Source organism: Bubalus kerabau, chromosome 21, assembly GCF_029407905.1.
Source record: "Bubalus kerabau isolate K-KA32 ecotype Philippines breed swamp buffalo chromosome 21, PCC_UOA_SB_1v2, whole genome shotgun sequence".
Classification (NCBI taxonomy): Eukaryota; Metazoa; Chordata; class Mammalia; order Artiodactyla; family Bovidae; genus Bubalus; species Bubalus kerabau.
This window is the reverse complement of record NC_073644.1, coordinates 60952265-60977943: the sequence shown is the minus strand read 5'-3', so window position 1 is coordinate 60977943 and position 25679 is coordinate 60952265. Positions and strand designations below refer to the sequence as shown.

The window sequence follows — 25679 nt, the reverse complement described above, 5'->3', positions numbered from 1 at the left end:
ATGCTGGCCACCTGATGTGAAGAGCCGACTCATTGGAAAGGACCCTGATGCTGGGAGGGATTGGGGGCAGGAGGAGAAGGGGACGACAGAGGATGAGATGGCTGGGTGGCATCACCGACTCAATGGACATGAGTTTAAGCAGGCTCCGGGAGATGGTGAAGGACAGGGAGGCCCGGTGTGCTGCTGTCCATGGGGTCACAGAGAGTGTTCTCTCCTCTTCTACTTTTGGGAGGAGTTTACAAAGGATTGGTGTGCCTTCTCTAAATGTCTATAGAATAGAGCAGTGAAGACATCTAGCCCTGCAATTTTCTTTGGGGATGTCTTAAAATTACTAATTCAACCTTTTCTTTTTACTGCCAGCTGCTTCTTAAACTTGCTTTTTGTAGAACCAAAGGTGATTATCTCCTAAGGCCAGTAAAATTCAATGAGAAAATACATGTTGTCAAGGAAGTCAGGTCCAGGGTGTATAAGATTCAGGTAAACAGCTATCAAGATTATCCAGTAGCAATATTATCCTGCTGCCTAAAGCTTTACCATAGAAAAACATTTTATTACTTCTCATGTGCTTTCATGACCTTAAGAAGTAAGAAATAAGACATTTCAGCCCGTTCTACAAAGATTTATATACAAACCTAACTAGTATTTGTAGCCAAGTCCTGTAATCACAAACTAAAGTTCATGCGCTCCTAGATTATACACAGACATTCTTATTTACACGTCTTTGAGTCTATCTATAGAAATCGTGCCTGTCTCAGAAGCTGTCAGGAAGGCGACGTGTAGTGGAATGAACACTGCAGTAGAAACCTGGCGGCCTCAGCTCCAACTCACAGAAGACACCTCGGTGCGTTTCTCCCACTGACAAAAATTAGGTGAAGCCTGATCATCACCAAGGTCCTTTTCCTGGTTCTAAAAATACAATGACTTATTCTATAGTAATGCCGTTCCCACTGTTCATACTTCAGAGTGGTCAAGATGAAAACACTGTTATGTACATAAACATATACACGTCCATACTTCATACTTACAGAACAAATTAACCCATCCACAAAATCTTAAGAGGAGGTCTGTAGTTAAATAATTCCAACATCTCAAAGTCCTGAGTTTGCCATGAAATGCCTGTTAACTAATTTTCTCTTGCTACATGTGTATCTATTTGCTTTCCCCCTAATATCTCACTTTATGTAAGTACTGTTGGGTGAGACATCTATTAATTATGAGAACTTTCAAGAACAAAGAAGTCACTTTTCAGAAATTCTAAGCCCATCAGAGAAAGTGAATGGAATTTCATCCGTCGTCTCTACTGGCACGTTGCTTCTGCCAAACTGACAGGAGTAATGGTGGGTGTGATGACTTGAAACGAAGGCGTCCGCAGTCCGACTGCAGCGACAGCCATCTGATTGCATCACGTTGCTCGAGTTACTGAGGTGGGAGTGGTAAGCGCCAGAGAAGGAGTCCTGAGGTGGGCGGTAGCGGGCCGCCCCCGCGGCGCTGGCGGCAGAGCTGGGGTAAGGGCCGTTACACATGACGCAAGTCTGGAAGCACGTCTTCCTCCCCGAGCCCCGGTGAATGTCGAGTTTAGCAATGAGAGGTTTTCCCACGTTCACCTCCTGCTTTTCCTCTACGGTGTCTTCCAGTCCTGAGTACTGATACGACAGACAGACTGTGAAGACCAGATGCTCCTGGGAAGGAGAAGAGATGAGCTTTGTCATTTTCATCCACCAGGAGAGTGGATCAGTCTTAGAATACCATTCACACACACATCCAGACAAAACCAAACAGCAGCCATAAAAAGCCAGTCTCACTCTCCTTTCCCAGGTTCCAGACCCTCAAGGTAGCCTTTACGTTTTCCTTATACTAAGAAAGACTAGCTAGAACCAGCTTCCACTTTCCTCATTCCATATACTGAATTAGTATAGACAGAATCACAGAGATCTTGTATTACGTTCCTGATGAACAGTGAAGAGAGATTTTTTCAAGCAGCGGGGCTTGGAAAACTGTCTTTCCCTATTACTGGAGACGGGGAATATCTTTTAATGAAACAATAATCGGCTTTATGGGACTTCCCTGGTGGTGCAGTGGATGGGAGTCTGCCTGCCTGTGCAGGGGATGCTGGTTCGATCCCTGTTCAGGGACGATCCCACGTGCCGAGCAGCAAACAAGCCTGTGCCCGCAACTACTGAGCCCACGCTCTAGAGCCTGCGGGTCGCAACCACCAAGCCCGCGGGCAGCAGTCGCTGAAGCTCTGAGCTGCAACTGCTGAAGCCCGTGCGCCTAGAGCCTGTGCTCCGCCACAAGAGATGCCAGCCTAGTGAGAAGCCTGAGCAATGCAACCAGGAGCAGCCCCGCTCCCCGCAACTGGCGGGATGCCCATGTGGGGCCCGAAACTCCCCCCCCCCCCACGACTAGCGGAACGCCCACGTGCGGCCCGAAGACACCCCCGCGACTAGCGGAACGCCTACGTGTGGCCCGAAGACCCCCGGCGACTACCAGAATGCCCATGTGCGGCCCGAAGACCCCCCGCGACTAGCGGAACGCCCACGTGTGGCCTGAAGACCCCCCGCGACTAGCGGAACGCCTATGTGCGGCCTGAAGACCCCCCGCGACGAGCGGAACGCCCACGTGCGGCCATGAAGACCCAGCACGGCGCCCCCGCCCAAAAAAATCAGCTTCATATCCAGGTGAAAAATTTAGCTGTTTTTAAAATATTATGAAGTAATAACCCACAACCACAAGTGGAGACGTATACCTGAATCGGAGAATGGACAGAAGTTCAGAGACACAAGGCGCGTGTCGGCCGACCAGCCGGGAACAGGCCGGGGCAGGTTTATGACTGCCGTCCTGGTGTGCCTGTCAGTGCTCACTTCACGCCCCAGGGTTTGGCTAAGGCCTCCCAGGGTCGTGTAGCTCTAAATAAAACTCGAGTCTGGCAAGAATATGGTTCTATTGCAAAGCTCAACCCTATAGACCATGAAAATCATGTAGTTTCTCATGCATAAGGTCAACAAGAAATGAAAATAGATCAAAATAAATTCCCATTCTAATTTGTTATGTTTTGCAGAAAGTCATCGAGCTGGGAAATGCTTATTTGAAAATGCTAAGGTATTTACAAGTAGACTATGCTCTGTGTCTCTAACTTTTTAATAACATGGAGGGTAATGACATGCATTCTCACAAATCCTCGGGCCATTATTAAGAACAGAATACAAAATGCGAAAAAGGTCACTGATGAGACTTGCAGTAAAGCCGTTCTCTCTGCTTCAACTTAATATGCGATGAAGCAGCACATCTCTGGCCCAGTACATGGTTCACAGGCACAAATGCATTTTCACTTTCATGAAGTTGTCCTTCTGCTCAGTCGCTCTCTGCGGCCCCGTGGACTGTAGCCCGCCAGACTCCTCTGTCCGTGGGATTCTCCAGCCAAGAATACTGGAGTGGGTTGCCATGCCCTCCTCCAGGGCATCTTCCCCACCCAGGGACTGAACCTAGGTCTTCTGCATTGCAGGTGGATTCTCTACCGTCTGAGCCACCAGTTATGAGCCCAGTTATAAATAGGAAAAGTAGTAACCTTTAATTTCTGCAGTGAGCTGAGTCTAGTGTACAGGCAGTGCTTGGGAAGCTCCTTTGATACTAAATAGCTGCCGGTCTCTTCAGGGGTCCCTTTATTTGCATCTTTGGGATCAATATCTAGATCCTGTGAAAACCAGAAAGCGTTATTAATGAAATCAATGAAAGTCACAACATCACCTGTGACCATGAAACATCTTAACAGGTGCTGCTCTCCAATGAACTGTGATCTGAGTAGGTAAACCCTACCCAGGGCTAAAGAAACAATGGAGATAACATTCTAGAATCATAATAATGAACAGAATTCTAAATTCCTCACCGATACACTTAAGAAGTTAGCTCTGGAAGGACAGTTCCTTTCAAACTTTCTGCAAGCACTCTGAAGAAGCGTCCCCAAGTTTCCTTTAAGTTTGCCCCATGAGCGTGTGGCTCCTGGACTCCCTCCCCGCTTAGTCATCACTGTGGGGAAGGTGCAGGTGGATTTATGTGACTCGTATATTTAACAGGAATAAATGGACGTGCCAAAGGCAGCTTCCCCTCCCCTCCTTTTTCTTCTTTTGCAGCCAACTGCTGCCAAGAGCAAGCGATCTGTGCTGTGACTCGAGAGCAGCCTTCAGGCTCCGCCGGCCCCATCCTGGGCCTGGGCTGCCAGGACTGCGGGAAGGATCCGTCTAGTTCTGGGATCAGTGCAGGCCGCAGGCTCTCACACTGGGCACCGCCCTCCAGGAAGCCTGGATCAGAAGCGAGGGAGATGTTCTGGGGTATGTGCCTTACTCCGTGCTTATGGCTCAATTTACCGCAATGGTGCAGGAAAAGGGATTTTGTCTGGTGGCTCCTTTAGGCCAAAACAAAATGAATATCATATCTAAGTGTTTGGAAAGAGCTAGGTTTCTATTCCAATACACTACTATAGTTTGACAAGTACGACTCCCGCTGTTGTAGTAACTATTTTGGGGCAAGTTTTTAAGAAGAGATTAATTCTGGACGTATGTGTAGCACGTTTTATTCCTTTATATGTGAAATACTATTTAGGGTAAGAGAAATTAAAGGCTTATTTCCTGGGTGAACTTAAGACACTCCTAAATTTAACATATTTAAGGTATTTTGGCGATTAGTTTTTAAATATTATGAGTATTAAATACAAATATTTTTATATATGTAATATATGTATACATACTTCCTTTATATTTAATCATAAACTTTTAAGTTTTCAAAAATTTAGTCTTTAGTGAGGCTATACCATTATAAATAAAAGAAAAAAGTAGAGACTTACAAGTGGAAAGTCAGTAACATAGGCATCGCACATTAATATATCGGGTGGTTTGTGGACTATACTCGTATAGATTATCATGACGTTGGAAAACTCGGCTGCAAATCCTAATTGAATCTGAACACCACACTGAAATTTAAGACACATACTTTCTGGAAGCTCTAAAAAAGAACAATAAAAACTTATATAAATAATTAAAGAATTTTTGGTGAGTTTTCTGATGATAAGCAACAAACAAATATTATTTATGGGGCAAAATACTATTAGAGCTATTTCTGTTGCTTAAAAATGTTGCAGGGAATTCCCTGGAGGCCCAGTGGTTTGGACTCTGCTTTCACTGCCGAGCACCTGGGTTCAATCCCTGGTTAGGGAACTAAGATCCCACTCACTAGGCTAAAACATATTCACAGCAAAGTCTGGAGGAAATCTGTGAATTCAGAGGGAAAGACGACTTCATGGTTTTACATGAACACATAACGGAGAGAGAGCATAAGAAGATCTCATGGTACCGTGCGCCTTGGCCCACTGGAGGTTTCGCACCAGAGACTCCGCGGAATGTGCTGCTCCCTGGATTGGGTCAGTGAGGGCTCTCTTCTCAGATAAGCTACTTCGAATCTCTAGAGCCTGCTTGCCTTTGGTAAGGTGACATTTACCCATATCTAAAAGATAAGACATGAATATAATGTTTAAGACCACATCCTTTCATTTTGGCCAAGAACCCTCCTACAAATGAGGTTATATTCTCAACATCACTTACTCACTCCAGACACCTACCAAGAACCTACTATGTGCCAGGCATGGTTCTAAGTGCTAAGGATATGGTGTGAGGAAACAGATAAAAATACTGGACCAGCTCACTTCTAAAGGCCCCTTTCTAGCTTTTACCTTCTATAATTCTATTCATGAGTCCCTAATACGCTAAGCCTTGAAGTTCACAAAGAAGTGAAAGTATATTACTTTACTGTAAGAGCAGTCATGATAATTTTATGTGTACTCTGTGGAGAAATACGTTCAGTTAATAAACAAATGACTACACAGCTAAGAGAAAGTTAAAATATCGTGGTGTCTTTATCTCAGATTTCTTTTTTAGAAAAGAAATAACGTGTTAAATCAATGTTAAAACACCATTACTGTCTCCCCAACTCAAAGTAACCAAAGTACTGTGTATATTCTTACACATATTGTAATTTTTACTCATGTAAGTATTAATAGTATATGTCAATGTTTTAGGTTTTGAACTTACTAAAAATGTTATACACGTGCTTTTCTAATACACTATTTTCATGCAACATAATTTAAGACATGAATACTGACAAATCTCAATTTAAATTTATAAAACCATATTACATTCTTTTGCATGGATACATTACAACAAATTCATCCTGCTAAGTCACGTCAGACCCTGGGTGACCCCATAGACGGCACCCAACAGACTTTCCCGTCCCTGGGATACTCCAGGCAAGAAAACTGGAGTGGGTTGCCATTTCCTTCTCCAATGCATGAAAGTGAAAAGTGAAAGTGAAGTCGCTCAGTTGTGTCTGACTCCTAGCGACCCCATGGACTGCAGCCTACCAGGCTCCTCCGTCCATGGGATTTTCCAAGCAAGAGTACTGGATTGGGTTGCCATTGCCTTCTCTGAAATTCATCCTATTTCTGTAAATATTATTAATAAAAATAAATTAATAACATCTGGTCTTGGAAAGTAGTTTCTTATCTGGGAAAACAGATATAAAACTCTTAAGACTTGATCCCTTTTACTCAGAAAGAGATTCCAAATGTTTGTCTTTCATGAATAACAGTAAGGTCAGAGAGACAGAGGGAAGTTACAAAACAACTAAATTAAAATAAGGGCTTCCCTAGTTGTTCAGATGGTAAAGAATCTGCCTGCAATGCGGGAGACATGGGTTCAATCCCTGGGTTAGGAAGATCCCCTGGAGGAGGGCCTGGCAACCCATTTTAGTATTCTTGCCTGGAGAATCCCCATGGACAGAGGAGCCTGGTGGACCCCAGTCCATGGGATCACAAAGAATCAGACATAACTGAGCAACTAAGCACACAAATTAAAATATTCCTACTTTTTGCAGATATACATAAACTCAATTAAAACTATTATAGAAGCAAATCAAGGGAATGATAAGATTTAGAAGGATGCACATGCTAGTAAAGTAATGCTCAAAATTCTCCAAGCCAGGCTTCAACAGTATGTGAACCGTGAACTTCCAGATGTTCAAGCTGGTTTTAGAAAAGCAGAGGAACCAGAGATCAAATTGCCAACATCCTCTGGATTCTCGAAAAAGCGAGAGTTCCAAAAAAACATCTGGTTCTGTTTTACTTACTATGCCAAAGCCTTTGACTGTGTGGATCACAACAAACTGTGGAAAATTCTGAAAGAGACTGGAATAGCAGACCACCTGACCTGACTCTTGAGAAATCTGTATGCAGGTCAGGAAGCAACAGTTAGAATGGGACATGGAATAACAAACTGGTTCCAAATAGGAAAAGGAGTATGTCAAGGCTGTATATTGTCAGCCTGCTTATTTAACTTATATGCAGAGTACATCATGAGAAACGCTAGGCTGGATGAAGCACACTGGAATCAAGATTGCTGGGAGAAATATCAATAACCTCAGATATGCAGATGACACCACCCTTCTGGCAGAAAGTGAAGAGGAACTAAAAAGCCTCTTGATGAAGGTGAAAATGGAGAGTAAAAAAGTTGGCTTAAAGCTCAACATTCAGAAAACGAAGATCATGGCATCTGGTCCCATCACTTCATGGGAAATAGATGGGGAAACAGTGGAAACAGTGACAGACCTTATTTTCTTGGGCTCCAAAATCACTACAGATGGTAACTGCAGCCATGAAATTAAAAAGATGCTTGCTCCTTGGAAGAAGTTATGACCAACCTAGATAGCATATTAAAAAGCAGAGATGTTACTTTGCCAACAAAGGTCCATCTAGTCAAGGGTATGGTTTGTCTAGTAGTCATGTATGGATGTGAGAGTTGGACTATAAAGAAAGCTGAGCACTGAAGAATTGATGCTTTTGAACTGTGGTGTTGGAGAAGTCTCTTGAGAATCCCTTGGACTGCAAGGAGATCCAACCAGTCCATCCTAAAGGAGATCAGTCCTTAGTGTTCATTGGAAGGACTGATGTTGAAGCTGAAACTCCAATACTTCGGCCACCTGATGTGAAGAACTGACTAATTTGAAAAGACCCTGATGTTGGAAAAGATTGACGGCAGGAGAAGGGGATGGCAGAGGATGAGATGGTTGGATGGCATCACTGACTCCATGGACATGAGTTTCAGTAAACTGTGGGAGTTGGTGATGGACAGGGAGGCCTGGCGTGCTGCAGTCTATGGGGTCGCAAAGAGTCGGACATGACTGAGCGACTGAACTGAACTGAACCCCATGAAAGGGGGAGCAAGGAAAGAGATAGAGGGAACATATAACTGGATATAGGTTACTGTCAAAGTCTGAGATTCATGCTGAACATCTAACTCATAATAAAAACCGTCAGAAGTATGTTCCAAGGGACTTAGTAAAAAGTACATCACTAATTGAATAAATATTTTTTTCTAGCAGATCGTGGAGTTTTATAGAGCAAGATGGCATTCGGGTACCTTAAATGCCATATTGCCAGAACTACATAGGAAAGAATTTATCTTGCAGTTTCAAGCAATTTAATAATGCCGTTTCAAGTACAAAACCCAAAATCTGGGGTCACAGATTGACAGCAGGAACCTAATAATAGCAACCAATTTATTTCCTCTTTTGTTTCACTGGCACATAATTGAAACTGGAAAGGTGGTTTTTCTCCTCAACTGTTCGGCCTATGGTCTTTGAAAACTTAAAAGTATTCAGAATAAATTATCCTGAAGAGTTCAAAGTTCAAATGTATAATAACATATAAATAAAAATATAATCCAGAAGTTCAAATATACTGGGATGCCATTTATTGACAGAACAGGTGGGTGAACTGGTGCTTTTTATTAAGTTTTAAGATAGTGATAGATTAAAATTAGAATAAAACATTTTAGAGTCTTGGGAGCATGTTCGCAGATCTCACTTTGAAAATAACTGACACTCCAAAGGCTTTTTTCTTAGGCACCGGAACTTTGTCTTCAAATGAGAACTTTAAATAGAAGCCCACACAATATGTAAAACAGATAAAAGCAGAACTTCTTTGGTTGAAGAAGGAGGGTCAGGGCCCTGGCTGACTACATTAAAGGGGAAAGTAGTGAAGTCAAATGATCCAGCTAAGGGATCTACACTGATAAAAACATGAAAATAAATGAATGTGACTAATGAGCGGGTCGTGAAACATTCAGATGCCATCTCTGGAATATCCATGAAGCTCCATTTTCTAGGGAGCCAGTTTCCAAAAGAACTGCCTTCTTTTTAATATGACTTACGAGCTTCCCTGGTGGCTCAGATGGTAAAGAGTCTGCCTGCAATGCAGGAGACCTGGGCTCGAGTCCTGGGTCAGGAACATCCCCTGAAAAAGGGGATGGCAACCCACTCCAGTATTCTTTCCAGGAGAATTCCACGGACAGAGGAGCCTGGAGGGCTACAGCCCATGGGATGGCAAAGAGTCGGACACGGCTGAGCGACTAATGGTGTTAAAAAGAGACGCGTCCATCTGCGGGGGTAACAGGTGCTTCTCAGGGAGCGACATGAGCACAGCACCGCCAGGCGGCAAAGCAGAGAGCAGCAGGGACGGCAGACACGCGCGGGGCAGACCGCCAGGGTCCCGTCCTTCAAGCAGGGTTTCAAACTCCCAAATTCGTCAAAGAAAAAAACAAACAAAAAAAAAAGAACCCAGCCTTTTCCCACAGGGCCTCGAAATTTCTATAGTTTCATCTGTTTGACCCTGAAAGAAAATACTCATTGGACAACTTTTTTTCTCTTTTTTCCAAATAAGCAGACTGGGTGGCATCAGGCACTAAGTATTGAAACAAGGTAAAGAGTTTTGAGGATTAAGCCTCATTTATTTCACAATCGTGTCTGGGCTCAGCCTTGCAGGTCAAAGTAATGCTGCACTAATGCATACAGCTAAGCCAATGAGGAAAGAAGCAGTCGTATGAACGTTATATAAACTATTTCATTGTTCTATGAAATAGATACTAATTCCAAACCCACATCATGACTGTAGGATTAAAATACTCAAGAGAACCATAAGTAGCTTTCTCTTTAGTTTTTATTTTACCTTCTGCAACTTCATCCAGTAACACAGTAATTTTCTTTTCTTCTAATAACCTATCCTTTAAAAACTTCATGAAGATTCCATTTGCCAACCCAGAATGCTGTATTTCAAAAGCTTCTGCTCCTTGACACCTGCAAAGAAAGACATTAAAATAAAAGCAAACACTTGCCCCACAAGGCTCCTATAAAAACTAATGAGTCTCATGTACTACCCTGCCCCTCACAGGGCATTTTAATTAAAGAATTGACCTTTAAGCAAGAATTAAGTGCTTTGGGGCTTAGAAAAAAGATGCCAAGCTCTAAAGTGCTGAGGTCAATTATTTAAAATTTTGTATTAAGAATATCGAGGCAAATTTATGCCTAGATGGCTATGGATATTTCTGGGCTTCTAATCTACAATCAAAAAGAAGTCATTGGGCTTCCTTGATGGCTCAGTGGTAAACAATTCACTTGCCGAGGCAGGAGACACGGGTTTGATTCTTGATCTGGGAAGATCCCACATGCTGCAGAGCAACTAAGGGTGTGCGCCGCAAGTCCTAAGCCTGCACACTTGAGCCCGGAGCCGCAACTCCTGAGCCCCAGAGCCCGTGCTCTGCAACGAGAAGGCTCCACTATGGGAAGCCCACGCAGCACAATTAGAGAGTGGCCCCCACTTGCCACAACTAGGGAAAAGCTTGTGCAACATCGAAGAGCCAGGACAGTAACACACACACACACACACACACACACACACAGAAAAACCCTGTTGTATTAAAAAAAAAGTCATCAAAGAATGACGGAATCCCCAACACCGAAGTCTCACGTGGCGTATCCAAAGACGATGTTGGCAGTGACTCTCAGGGCGTCCAGGATTGGGATGGTGTCGTCATAGTCGTTTCTATTTAAAAGGCAGAAGACAAAAGGACAGGTACAAATACAAAAAGTTAAAATGGCATTCTTAAAAGAGCACAAATAATAATACAGTGAAAAAATATACTATTCTGTAACACAAAAGGAACTTTGAACCTATCACTTTCAATCATCTAGTCAGCTATGTATTTACCAAATGTAATCCAGGACTCCCCAACGACTGAGACAGCAGAGAATCACCCCTTTTTTCTTGTTAGCTTTTAAAACTGGAGTTACACTTGAACTCGGGCACTGGATTTTGATTGGTAAAAACTGAGCAAGCAAAAAGATGCTAAGGGCCCCCACTCTTTTGAGTTTTGAGTCTGCTAATTCCTGGAGGAATAGCTGCAGGGATTGTAGAAGATGTTCTAAAGGCAGTCTGAGGGGCTATATGAGTTAGTACCCATGTCCCTTTGCTCACCACTTCTATTCTACAGCAGGCAGGAAAAAGTTGAAAACACACAGAGAAAACCTATTTTCTAGTTTTCTTCTTAATCAGTCCCACTCTACAATCTAAAATTCAGCAACTCTAAGTGTTCGAAGGCTTCCTGGGTTTGCCATCAGATTTAGCTTGTCGAGGTTGATGTTTAACTGCCATCAACAAGCCTCCGTGTGGAGACTGGAGTCTACCTTTTTCTGCACATGTCCAGCAGGAACACGTTGAGTCCCGTTTCCTTTTCTTGCATCAGTTTCAGTATATTCTGTACACACAGACAGTTTTCAGACCTATACGGATTTGGAGCATCCACAGGGACCATAAAGCTGTTCCCGAAGTTCTCATATCCATGTCCTGCGTAATACAACAGCCCTGAAGAGCAAGAAAGGAGAAACTGCAATCTGAGCAGGTAGCAGTCTTTAAAACAAAACCACGACTTACTTTCTTGACATGAATGCATACTTATTTAAGAGAGATGCAACTATGAACATGTTCAAGTGTTAACTGAATTTGCCTTGAAAATTATTTTGGCAACACTCTTCGTGTAAGTACTGAATTTTAAACCAACATCAGGATGCTATCCTGTGCAACTAGAGAAGCAAGTCAGAAAGAGAAATACCAGATGGTATCACTTGTATGTGGAATCTAAAATGTGACATAAATGATCCTACCTATGAAACAGAAACATGGACGCAGAGACTAGACTGGTGGTTGCCAAGGGGCTGGGCTGTGTGTGAGGGGCTGGACTGGGAGTTTGCGATTAACAGATACAAACTGGTCTATACGGGATGGAAAAACAGCAAGGTCTCCTGACAGCACAGAGAACTGTATTCAGTGACCCGTGATAAACCACATGGAAAAGAACATGGAAAAGAAAGCACACGCACACACATATATACATGTAACTGAGTCACTTTGCTGTACAACAGTGATTATCATACGATAATTCAACCATTACCTTATATGTAAGAAATTTTAAAAAAGATGCTCCTCTGAAGTGTATTTTAATTCATGAAAATGACACATCTATAACCAACAGTATAACGCGGAATGCAATTTCACCTCAGGATGTTTAAAAACAAACAAGGCTGAGGACTCCTGTGGCTCATCTGTGGTCTCTGAAAGCAGGGCTTCTCCGGGCAGGGCAGTCTCACCTTCATCTGTGTGTTCCTGGCACACAGCAGGAGTTCAGTGAGTGTTTAACCGATGAAAGAATAAACACAGTTCAGGGGAACAGCCACTGCCATGCCAGGTGTAAGAGATTCCACAGCATTTCCTTGTAATATTAGGGGGTTAGAAAAATACCCATGTATCTTTTTCTAGGCAGAGAAGGGAAATCTCATTTCGTGGATTGCTATTTTTTTGTTGCTGCTGCTGCTGCTAAGTCGCTTCAGTCGTGTCCAACTCTGTGTGACCCCATAGACGGCAGCCCACCAGGCTCCCCCGTCCCTGGGATTCTCCAGGCAAGAACACTGGAGTGGGTTGCCATTTCCTTCTCCAATGCATGAAAGAGAAAAGTGAAAGTGAAATCACTCAGTCGTGTCCGACTCTTAGCGACCCCATGGACTGCAGCCCACCAGGCTCCTCCACCCATGGGATTTTCCAGGCCAGAGTACTGGAGTGGGGTGCCATTGTTATGCAGGTATAAATATCATTTACTTTCTATAGTCTGAATTAATCTAAAAATCTGTGTTAGTTTTAGTGTTCACAGATGAGTTATTATTTCTTTACTGAGAAATGGTACTATAAAAAATCACACCAAACAACTCTAAACACCTTCTTGAAAAGAAGTTGGTTTTTGTTCTTAAAAAAAACTCAGTGTGGGCTTCCTTATAAAAACGTTTGACATTCCTATTTGCTAGGAATACTTGTGAACATAGTCCCCTAGGCCGGCACTCTGGTGCCCACTGATTCTTCTCCGTCAACAGTCTGAAGTGATGACTTCTTTATGTGTATTCTACAGTAAACAGTAAAAAGGCATTTAGAAGGAGAAAAAAAAAGCTAATTCTTCACAGCTGCAGCCCCCAACTCCCAGCAAGAACGTGGTTTTCAGCAGGAAAGAAAACTTGCTTCCTTGGTTCCACAGGGCAGGATCCAGGTTGTCAACTTTTCCTGAATTCCTACTTAAATAAGAAAAATGGTTCTTTCATACGTATCATTCTGGGTAAAAAAGTGACAAAATGGACACACACTGGTTTGTTCATTGTGGGCGCTCATCATCATGTACGTGGCAGGGACGATGAAAAAGAAATGAACACAGAGCTCCTGGCCCTGAGGGTCTTGCAGCTCATTCAGGCACGCTCACGCTATCAGTCACACACAGAAAAGCCGGCGTGTAATTAAATAGCACACATCATGGGATTAGAGCAACACTGTACGAGATGCATAAAGTGCTGAGGGGAGCACCAGCGTGAGGGGAAGCGACAACGGATGGTCCTGAGAGAAAGGGAACAGTCTGGCAAGGCAGGGAGGAAGGGAGGCGCCTTATAGGCAGCGGGCACAGAGACCCACAAGGCCTGGCCTGGCATGACAGCTTACAGACAGGAGAGCAGCCTGGGAGGGGTTAATATTGCTGTGAAGCAACGTGTTTCGAGAGTCACGGCGCACAGTGGGTTTAATTAGTGAATCAATGAAAATCGAGTAAGTGAAAAGATAACTCACAGAATGGGAGAACATGTCCACATAGACAGATAAGTATTTGTGAGGACAAATTATATATCTACAAGGACACTTTGTATTCAGAATGTATGAAGAACTCTTCAACAAGAAAAAGACAATTTAAAAATGTGCAACAGACTTGAATACACATTTCTCCAAAGACAACATACAAATGGCAAACAGGCACAGGAGGAGATGCTCAATATTAGCAACCATTAGGGAAATGCAGAACAAAACGGTGTGATGCCCCTTCACACTCATCAGGAGGCTGTGACCACAAAGGCGAGAGCAAAGGCAGGCAAAGGTGAAGAGGGAGGGGGAACCTCGTTTGCTTCTGGCAGGAACATACGGTAGCGCAAGCCCTCTGCAATCAGGCGGTTCCTCAGCAAAACTTAGCATTCTATGACCCAGAAATGCCACGCCAAGGTAAATATCCAGGAGAACTGAAAACACGTGTCCACACAAGAATGTACACACACATGTTCACAGTGGCACTAGTTCTAGTATCTAAATAGTGGAGAATGGTTAAATGTCCATTTGCTGATCAATGAATAAACGTTCTCTATCCACACAATGGATGATTAATTAGTCATAAAAGTAACGCTACAACACAGAGGAAGCTTGGATGCACTGTGCCAGAAGTGACTGAAGCCAGACCCAGAAGGACTGGCATGGAGTGACTCCATTCCTAGCAGAGTCCTCGGGAGACAAACCCAGAGGCAGCGAGCGGTTTGCTGCTGTCAGAGTCTGGGGTCAGCAGGAATGAGGAGGGACAGCGAGTGGCTACGGGGTCTGGGGGCTGATGACAACGTTCTGGAGTTAGCTGACTGAACGGCTTTGTGTGGACACTGAAAATCACTGAACTGGGACCTGCTATGCAGCGCGGAGCGGGGAGCTCAGTTTGGGGCTGTGCGGTGACCTGGAGCGGTGGGACCGCGGGGCTGGGGGGAGGTCTGGCAGGGACGGGGTCTGTGTACACAGAGCCAATCATCACTGCACAGCAGAAACTAACGCAACGTGGGAAATAAACTACAGTTCAAGAAAAATGTTTATAAAATGAGGAAAAGACCCATGTACTTTAAAAGTGCAAGATTTACACTGTCCAATATTCAAAATCTGACTCCACTCCCTGTCCATCTCTTTCCTGCTTCCAGAGCAAGATACGCTTATTTGCAATCTCCATGGCCCTGCTCAAGTCACGCTCTCTTCCCATCTACCCAAATCTGTGCCAAGGCTCGGGCTGATCTCAGGTTCAGACACTGGGCAAGTTATCACCTGGTCTCCAGCTTCCGAACACACTTCAGGCCCACCCCGCTGGGAAACCCTACAGCAGCCTTGACTCTTCAGGTCACACGCGGGCACTTCACAGTTCTATGCAGGCACAGTTTCTTTGATAAAAGTAACTGTAATAAAGAAATTTTATATCTGCATGGCATTTTCATGATTTTCAAGGTGCCTTCATAAACATGATCAGATTTTAACCTGTAACAATTTTTAAATGACCTACTTTTAGGTGAGAAAATAAAATTTTAAAACAAATAATTTGCTTAAAATCATATAGCTGATAGGTATTTGTATTGCATACACAGCGTTTTCCCCGTCCCATTATATTAGGGGGCTTATAAATTTCCTCAGATGGTAAAGAATCTGCCTGCAAGGCAGGAGACCCAGGTTCGATCCCTGGGTTGAGAAGATGCCCTGCAGAAGGGAATGGCTACCCACTCCAGTATTCTTGCCTGGAGAATCCCGTGGCCAGAGGAGCCTGGCGGGCTCCCATTGTGTCATTTAACTCATCTGGCTTTAGCCAAGGCTTGACTTGGGAGCAAAAGCAACTTCATGGGAGGGAGGGTTTAGCCTCCCTCATGCAGGAAAAGCTAGGTATGGTCCAGTGTTTCAGTGCTGTATGCCCAGGTCTGCCATCACTGAAAAGGCACTGACAACAAAATACCGTTGGTCTACCACAGAGCAATTCATGACAAATGTAATAAGCATTTTGTATCAAAGTCTGCACACAAATTATACTGTAGGAGGGTAAGCATTTTTATGTAAAATAACTAGGCCAAATCACTGTATTTTAAAAGTTCCATCTCTAGTACTATTTGTACATTTAAACCACTCTTATTACTCAAGGATAGAAGGACAAAACGGATCTCTTTTAAAATGTCAAAGAATTCAATGGGGTTAGAAATAAAACCTTATAAAATAGATCTTTCAGGAATTTTATTTCTTGGGAATATGATTTCCAAGGATACAGTCTGTCAGAGAGATTTATTTTTTGTCTACAGAGAACACAATTGCGTAAATGGAAGGCTTTCCTGCTTGGGTGGTGCTGCCGGGCACTTGGCACAGGGCTTTTATTGGAACGAGAGCGTCGCCACCACCAGCGACCTGCAGAGCGGTCACTGCACGCATCAGGCGCTGCCGAAGCCCGCGCTTTACCTCAGCAAGCTCACAGGCGCCTCACCACACGTGCCTCATAGTGAGGCAGCAGATGTCGTCGCTGCCGCCCTACAGATGAGGAAGCTGAGACACGGAGGCGTGCGACAGTTCACCCACTTCACAGGCTAATAAGGGGCCCTCCCAGAAGCAAGCTGCCAGCTGGATCAGCTGCTGCGCCAGGTTACACTGTCTGCTTACAACCTTCTGCTGGCTTTTGAGCTAACGTTTCTCTCAGAAAATAAAAAATGTTGGTGTACTGGTTTTTCCATGATCTCACCATACCATCTCTTTAAAAACTCCTTTTTTTCCCTGATGAAATCTTAGGCTGAACCTTAATACATAAGAGAGAAAAGCTGATTTCTCTATTGAGGCCTGAAGTGGAATGTTACCCAAATCCCCTATTTGTGAAGGAAAATCTGAATTCAGCAAACCACGACAACAATGGCTACGGTATTTCGAGGCTTTAATGCCAGATACATGGGTGGTTATTTTATCTTACTTGTCCCGTAACAACCGCATTAACTTGTCTATCCATTGTATACATCCTTTCTGGCTTAGGAAAGTGAAGTAACTTGGTCACAGACACAGCGAGTGAGCAGAAAAGCCAGAGCGTTGAGTCCGGGGTTGGTGACTCTTGGGCCTGCTGCTTAACCCCTGAGCTACACTGATGCGGGCGGTTCCAGCGTGAGTGAGGCTTTGGCCCTATTCTAGCCAGGTTCCTTGAACCTTCTTTTCTATTGAAGCACAGCTCAGCTGCAGCAAGTGATGAATGTAGAGAAGTGTTAGGTGGGGCGGACACTAAGCCAGGGACTTACTCCATCGTAGCTTATCTATATCGGAGAAGGCGATGGCACCCCACTCCAGTACTCTTGCCTAGAAAATCCCATGGATGGAGGATCCTGGTAGGCTGCAGTCCATGGGGTCGCTGAGAGTCGGACACAACTGAGCGAATTCACTTTCACTTTTCACTTTCATGCGTTGGAGAAGGAAATGGCAACCTACTCCAGTGTTCTTGCCTGGAGCATTCCAGGGATGGGGGAGCCTGGTGGGCTGCCGTCTATGGGGTCGCACAGAGTTGGACACGACTGAAGCGACTTAGCAGCAGCAGCAGCAGCTTATCTATATAACTGAAATCTTTATCCTTATTTATCTTCAAGAATAGGTAACAAATAGGTCAGTTATTCCTGTTTTTAGCTTGTGTTTTTAGTGCTTATATATGTTTAAAAACTGAATTACATATGTTCTGTTCTGCTAATTTTTATTTCCTTCACAAACCCAAGGGCAGTATAATACAGAAGGGCATAAACTTCAGTGCCCATGCTTTCCACGCTGACATTGCTCTTCTGAAACTCCTGTGGCTCTAGCTCTGCCTCCCCTGCCCCCCAAAGTACTCCTGGTCCCCGGGGCTGCCAGCTGGACGTGAGGGCACAGCCCAGGGAACATGCCTATGCCCTCTGAGCCTCTGCCACACTTACATTGAAGCAGATGTGTCTGGTGTTTGGGATATTCACAATACTTCAAAATATAATGCAACCACCCTGTTAAGACATGAATCAGTCGTATTTAAACATTTTTCTAGCTTTTTTAAAAAATATATTTATTTTTATTTGGCTGCACTGAATCTTTGTTGTGTTATGTGGGATCTAGTTCCCTGACTTGGGATCGAACCCGGGCCTCTTTACTCTATATTTCAAGCTGATGTTTTTATTTTGGGGCAAAGCTTCAGCATAAGATAAACTCTTCTTACTAGAACTTTTAATATTTCTGGTTCTCAAGTTTCCAGGGGCAATTAAAAGTTTTGATTTTATTTTTAAGTTTTGATTTAAAAAGCTAAAAAGAATTTAAAGCCAAGGTAATAATGCTAATAAGAAATTACAATAAATAATCAAATTCATAATTCTTCATATAATTCCCTAACTCTTAAAATACTTCACCAATCTCAAAACCCAAATTGGTAAATATTTTTTCCTTGCACCTCATTACCTCTGGGAAAGTTTTAGAAGCCTTTTCCTGTTTAAACCATCTATGCACTTAACAACTGAGATAAATTATGTAATATAAAATTAATCAACTAACCACCTTATTAGAGACTAAAACTATAAACCAAGTACCACAGGGGCACATTTGTATTGTATATTCTATTGTTTTCATAAGAAAAATGGATTCTCAGAGTCATTACTTTATATGCTCATGAATTAAGATTACATTATTAAAACATCAGAATAATGTTGAAGTCCCAAATCTGAGATATTTACTTTGCTGATTCACTTGCGTAGCAACTGTAATCCTTATTACTTAAGAAGAAATTCATTTAAAACTTACTGAGATTTTAAGATTTCCTCCCATCCTATATATAGTAATGTGCTAAATCTTGAAAGAAATTAGTTTTTTCTTCCATTAAAAATTCTACTTTGAGTATCTTTGTTTCTTTGTTGTTAGGTGTCTAATGATGTCTATCTTCTTTGTGAATTGTACCTTTTATCATTAAAAATTATTCATCTTTGTTTATTTAATTAAAAAAAAAACTTCTACTTTGAGAACCTTTAAGCAATTCTATTAAGTTTGCCTCATCATATTAGTCTAATTAGAAGTAAAAAGGCTAAATAAAGGAATTATTGAAGTAAAGTAACTGGAAAGATATAGAAGCCAAATCAACTTGGTTTAGCATGGCATCCTGACAGCAGGTCTGGAAATGTTACTTTCCTGGCAGCTGGATGTTATTACACAGCATCGCAGGGAGCACAACTCTGAGAAATGAGGCTGAGAGTGACAGCTGGCTTCCCATACTTGTGGCTATGCCCATTAAAAGAAAATCACCAAAGAAATGGCTTATTACTGACAGCATACTCTCTCTTTAAAAAATCTTTACCATAAATGTGGTGTTCTTAATATATTTAAATGAAAGAATGAGAAAAAACATTAAAAAAAATTTACTGTTAGTATTCTTGTGGAGGTCCATCTTTAACCTGGGCTTCCCTGGTGGCTCAGAGGGTAAACAATCTGCCTGCAATGCTGCAGACCTGGGTTCGATCCCTGGGTCGGGAAGATCCTCTGGAGAAGGAAATGGCTACCCATTCCAGTACTCTTGACTGGAGAAGTTCATGGACAGAGGAGCCTGGAGGGCTATAGTCCATTGCGTCGCAAAGAGTCGGACACAACTGAGCAATTAACACTTTCATCTTTAACTGTATCTGGGTAGAACTTTAGTTTACTGATTGTTCTCATATGTCACACTCATCAATATTTCCTTGTTAAATTTTAGTTCCCACTAAAAGGCCAGAAAATACCACGCAATAGTTAGAAAACGGAAGAAAACATGTGGAATGTACATTCGGGTACAACTTTTTATACTCCACACACACACATGCATATTAGTATTTTACATATATGAATATACAATTTGCTATCTGGTCAATGAACTTTACTGTAGCTCTTGTAGTCAAGGAAACAAAATCAAGTAAGATAGGTTGAGAATTCTACTAAGAACAACACTGTTTTGAGACATGAAACTAAAGACATCAAGTTAATTAGTCACATGGAACTAAGGAATGAAGATCAAATCCATCTTCTATTACAAGAATAAAACTTTTCAACAGTCCATTTGCCATGCCTTTCTCTTTTTCAATTCTCAACTTAACTTGTACAACAAAAAGACAAGGGGATAATTAACAAAAGCGAAGATGGTAAGTATCTTACCATAGACTCCTTTGTCTAAAAGCAGTAAAAATTCATCCACGGCGTTACGCATCTCATATTCAGTAAGATCCAACAGTGAGACGACTTTGAAATCTAGCTGTCTTAACAAGTTGGTCAATTCATACACATCCACCAAAGGAGCTTTAAGCTTGGGATGCTCCCAATAATTCATATTTCCTATCAAAAGAGCAACCTTGTCCTTTGCTGTTAAAAAAAAAAAAAAGAGGAGGAGGGGGAGACATTTAAAGGAGGATATAAAGTTTAAAAACAAAACTCAATAAAAAGAAGGCTTTACAAATAAGATTTCATCATTTCATTTCATTTTAGAGCTAGGCTATCACTTTATGTAGTAGACCAATGCACTCTACTGAGGAATACAGAAACTGGTGAGTCAAACAACTGAAATTCAACTTAATTGATGCTTTGGAAAATCAGGCAAAGGATATTAGCTGTACATGAAGCAGAACAGTAACTAACATTACAGTAATACTTTTACTGATTTATAACAGAAGGAAAGAATGCTCAGTATAGACTTTTAGAGCAAATTTAAATAAAGAATGTTTGGAATTGGGTTCCTATCAAATTAAGTTCTGTTCTACTGATAACAGAAGAGGCCAGAAACAAAACGGAAGAGGCCAGAAACAAAAGGAATACCGAAACGAGGGACGAGAAGAGTTCCCATCAGAGCAGGTGAGGGGAAACCAAAGACAGAGAGCAGAGCTTAACAAACACTGCATTCTCTATTTTCTCTTGCTGTACTGTCTCCTCTTTGCTTCTTTTTTAAAAAAAACCTCCCATTTGGATGAGATGTGGCTGCCTCAGGGCGGTGTGGAGTTTTTGTATGACTATCTTAGCAGTTCATTTTCTGACCTTAGTGAACTGCTGCTGCTGCTGCTGCTAAGTCGCTTCAGTCGTGTCCGACTCTGTGCGACCCCATAGACGGCAGCCCACCAGGCTCCACCGTTCCTGGGATTCTCCAGGCAAGAACATTGGAGTGGGTTGCCATTTCCTTCTCCAATGCATGAAAGTGAAAAGTGAAAGTGAAGTTGCTCAGTTGTGTCTGACTCCTAGCGACCCCATGGACTGCAGCCTACCAGGCTCCTCTGTCCATGGGATTTTCCAGGCAAGAGTACTGGAGTGGGGTGCCATTGCCTTCTCCGTTAGTAAACTGAGGCTTTGCTAAAGACGTGGTCTCATACAAAGAGCTTTTCTGTCGTAAGGGGCAAAAAGATCCACGTGTTGCGTGCTCAGTCATGTCTGAATCTTTGCGACCCCATCGCCTGCAGCCACGCCAGACTCCTCTGTCCACGGGTTTCTCCAGGCAAGAATACTAGAGTCGGTTGCCATTTCCTCCTCTGGGTGATCTTCCTGACCCAGGGATCAAACCCACATCTCCTGCATCGGCAGGCGATTCTTTAACTACTGAATCACCTGGGAAGCCTAAAAAGATGCACACCTGTGCCTTTAAATATATCAGCTTGTTTTATTTGGTATACAGCTTGTCCAAAAGAGTTGTGGAAGGCTGAGCATAGTCTAGTGCTTAAGAGGTCTTCAGAACTGTACTCTTGCTAGAGGGGGTGGAGTTAAAAGTAGACCTGAGACTGTTCGTGATACAAGAAATCTGAGGTTTCTCTCGAGGGCTGGCAGCAGGATGTGTCCAGCACACACTGGGGTCTACATCTGTGATGGAAACAGCAGGAAGCAGTGGAGAAGGTGTAACAGGAGGGTGCGGCAGCCCTAGTCATACCCTCTTGAATCTCTTCAAGAAAATTAGAGATACCAAGGGGACATTTCATGCAAAGATGGGCTCGATAAAGGACAGAAATGGTATGGACCTAACAGAAGCAGAAGATATTAAGAAGAGGTGGCAAGAATACACAGAAGAACTGTACAAAAAAGATCTTCATGACCCAGATAATCACGATGGTGTGATCACTCACCTAGAGCCTGACATCTTGGAATGTGAAGTCAAGTGGGCCTTAGAAAGCATCACTATGAACAAAGCTAGTAGAGGTGATGGAATTCCAGTTGAGCTATTTCAAATCCTGAAAGATGATGCTGTGAAAGTGCTGCACTCAAGATGCCAGCAAATTTGGAAAACTCAGCAGTGGCCACAGGACTGGAAAAGGTCAGTTTTCATTCCAATCCCAAAGAAAGGCAATGCCAAAGAATGTTCAAACTACCACACAATTGCACTCATCTTACATGCTAGTAAAGTAATGCTCAAAATTCTCCAAGCCAGGCTTCAGCAATATGTGAACTGTGAACTTCCAGATGTTCAAGCTGGTTTTAGAAAAGGAAGAGGAACCAGAGATCAAATTGCCAACATCTGCTGGATCATCGAAAAAAGCAAGAGAGTTCCAGAAAAACATCTATTTCTGCTTTATTGACTATGCCAAAGCCTTTGATTGTGTGGATCACCACAAACTGTGGAAAATTCTGAAAGAGGTAGGAAACCAGACCACCTGACCTGCCTCTTGAGAAACCTGTATGTAGGTCAGGAAGCAACAGTTAGAATTGGACATGGAACAACAGACTGGTTCCAAATAGGAAAAGGAGTACATCAAGGCTGTATATTGTCACTCTGCTTATTTAACTTATATGCAGAGCACATCATGAGAAACGCTAGGCTGGAAGAAGCACAAGCTGGAATCAAGACTGCCGAGAGAAATATCAATAACCTCAGATATGCAGATGACACCACACTTATGGCAGAAAGTGAAGAGGAACTCAAAAGCCTCTTGATGAAAGTGAAAGTGGAGAGTGAAAAAGTTGGCTTAAAGCTCAACATTCAGAAAACGAAGATCATGGCATCTGGTCCCATCGCTTCATGGGAAATAGATGGGGAAACAGTGGAAACAGTGTCAGACTTTATTTTTTGGGGCTCCAAAATCACTGCAGATGGGGACTGCAGCCATGAAATTAAAAGACGCTTACTCCTTGGAAGGAAAGTTATGACCAACCTAGATAGCATATTGAAAAGCAGAGACATTAGTTTGCCAACAAAGGTCCGTCTAGTCAAGGCTATGGTTTTTCCAGTGGTCATGTATGGATGTGAGAATTGGACTGTGAAGAAAGCTGAGCACTGAAGAATTGATGCTTTTGAACTGTGGTGTTGGAGAATTCTCTTGAGAATCCCTTGGACTGCAAGGAGATCCAACCAGTCCATTCTGAAGGAGATCAGCCCTGGGATTTCTTTGGAAGGAATGATGCTAAAAACTCCAGTACTTTGGCCACCTCATGTGAAGAGTTGACTCATTGGAAAAGACTCTGATGCTGGGAGGGATTGGGGGCAGGAGGAGAAGGGGACGACAGAGGAGGAGATGGCTGGATGGCATCACTGACTCAATGGACGTGAGTTTGAGTGAACTCCGGGAGTTGGTGATGGACAGGCAGGCCTGGTGTGCTGCGATTCAGGGGGTCGCAAAGAGTCAGACCCGAGTGAGCGACTGAACTGAACTGAACTGAACTGAATGTCACCAAAAATCTCTTTGGAATTTCTTCCTTTTCCACACTAAGGTCAAGGGTTAAACAAGGTCTGGAGAAAAATTAGAACCAACTCAAAGACAGTGACTCCCTCAAAGTGGCAAAATACCCCACTTTGTGAGAAGACTCAAATACTTTTTTTTTTTTGGCTTCACCATGCAGTTTGCACATTCTTAGTTCCCCAACCAGGGACTGAACCCCGGGCCCTCAGCAGTGAAAGTGTGGAGTCCTAACTACTGGACTGCCAGAGAATTCCCCTGGTCTGGTATCTTTGTTCTATATTCACATTTTCAGAGATACCTTGCAAAATGCCTGTTCTTTTGAGTGCACACATTAAGAAAAAAATTAAACAACATTTAAGCCACATTTCTGATTCAATAAAAGTGACTTTAAGTCTGGTACAAATGATAATTTCTTCTATTCCAAAGAAAAGGCCACTTTTCAAGACTATTTTAATAGGCAAATTCAGTCATAAAGCCTCTACTGTCTTTCATTTTAAAACTCAAAAAAAAAAAAAAAAGTTAAGAATACTCAGGGTGGATTTCAATTAGGAGGCAGTATAAGATTTATTATCACCTGTATTTCCTTTTTTTTTTAAGTTTCTTCTTAAATAAACTAGAAATGTACTGTTACACTAATTTACCCACTATATACCAAGACATTAGGTGGCTAATCCACAGAAATATTTCAGAGCATTGTTTTCTGAGCCCATTAACCCTATCAGAGTTCAGAACCAATCTTAATATACTGATGGACTCAGACTCAGTTCAACCTGCTCCTCAGTGAGGGGAGCTGGAGCCTGGGGTTCCGGCCTTTCATCTTTGTAGCCCCAACCAGGGGCTTCCCAGTGAGATTCTCAGAGTAAAGAGTCTGTGTTGCACAGCAGATTTCTTGGTGGGATATTATGACAATTTAGTATATATCCTACATTAAGTTCTACTGGCAGAAAAAAGTTATGAGATATGTAACTGAAAAAAATCACTGGGGTCTTTCGAGGGGAGGAAACAGTTGTTAGACTAAGCATACAGGCTGCTCCTGCTAAGATCACTGCTTTTGTCATCTGTTTGGAAGGGACACTTGGTACAGTACATAGATGCAAGGGTTTAGCTACTTGAGAACCATCGGGCCTAAAATCTATATATCAATAATTGACCATATCTCTTCAAAAACTTTTCCCCAGTGATAATATGGGATCTTCATTCCCCGACCAGGGATCGAAGCTGCCCCTCCTGCATTGAAAGTGCAGAGTCTTAACCAATGATAATTTTAATGCTTAGTTCCTAAAATGTCTTGAGGCATCTTCTTGAGTTTGGTAACAGAGATGATGGGTCAGTAACTTACCTTGCCCACTCTACTTGCAAAACAGTTCCTGAACGATAGTTGAACTGGGGTGGATTTAGAACAGAGAAGTAGACTGCGGTGGCTGAAATAGGAGATGACAAAGTCTGGTTCCAGGAATTAGTAGTAGAAAGGGAAAGAAAAAGTCAGAGACATGACAGAGAAAGAAACAGTAAAATTTGAAGTTGAGGAGATAAGAGTGAGGAATCAAAGAAAACTTCAAAATAACAACTATATAAGCAACTTATGATGGGTTTTCAAGTGATTAAAAATAAATGAAACTTTCTGTAGAAAAACATTTACTGTAAGAGCCACCCACAACTTCTTGAACACATACCATTCACTGGAAAAAGGGAACACAGCCACCAGCTGATTAAGCAACAGAATAAAACCACTTCAGAAAGATATTTTCACTGTATGATCCTAGACATCTTCTAAAGCTTAATGAAATGTATTGCTTAAACACTGGTACAAGTTACACCATCAATTCCACATCTGATTATTCTAATAGTGTGCTACTCGTTTCATCCAAAAATGAGTTAATGTTTATTAGCAGCTGGAGAAGGACCTGGTAACACTGAGCGCTCCGTCAGCATCTGTTAATTAAAGAGCCTCTGGCCATCTACTGGTGACTGAGCCCTGACACCAAATCTGAGTGAGTGAACAGACAGTCCTTGTTGGTCCCATGCGTCAGATC

The 25679-nt window shown here is 42.6% G+C and overlaps 1 protein-coding gene across 4 annotated transcripts in view; it reads right to left on the bottom strand.

The window, feature by feature from the left end:
- Positions 1 to 529: 529 nt before the first annotated feature.
- Positions 530 to 25679, bottom strand: part of MALT1 (MALT1 paracaspase) — a 65157-nt gene continuing 40007 nt past the window's right edge. For 2 of the 4 annotated variants that reach the window (XM_055559681.1, XM_055559682.1), the window contains 9 exons: positions 20159 to 20362; positions 17938 to 18000; positions 11560 to 11737; positions 10844 to 10918; positions 10046 to 10173; positions 5344 to 5493; positions 4838 to 4995; positions 3566 to 3691; positions 530 to 1679 (listed from right to left, as the gene is read on the bottom strand). In XM_055559681.1, the coding sequence (XP_055415656.1) occupies positions 1239 to 1679; positions 3566 to 3691; positions 4838 to 4995; positions 5344 to 5493; positions 10046 to 10173; positions 10844 to 10918; positions 11560 to 11737; positions 17938 to 18000; positions 20159 to 20362 (1523 nt within the window). In that variant the 3' untranslated portion in view covers positions 530 to 1238. The remainder of the gene's footprint in view (positions 1680 to 3565; positions 3692 to 4837; positions 4996 to 5343; positions 5494 to 10045; positions 10174 to 10843; positions 10919 to 11559; positions 11738 to 17937; positions 18001 to 20158; positions 20363 to 25679) is intronic. The other 2 variants (XM_055559683.1, XM_055559684.1) reach the window with 1 other exon arrangement.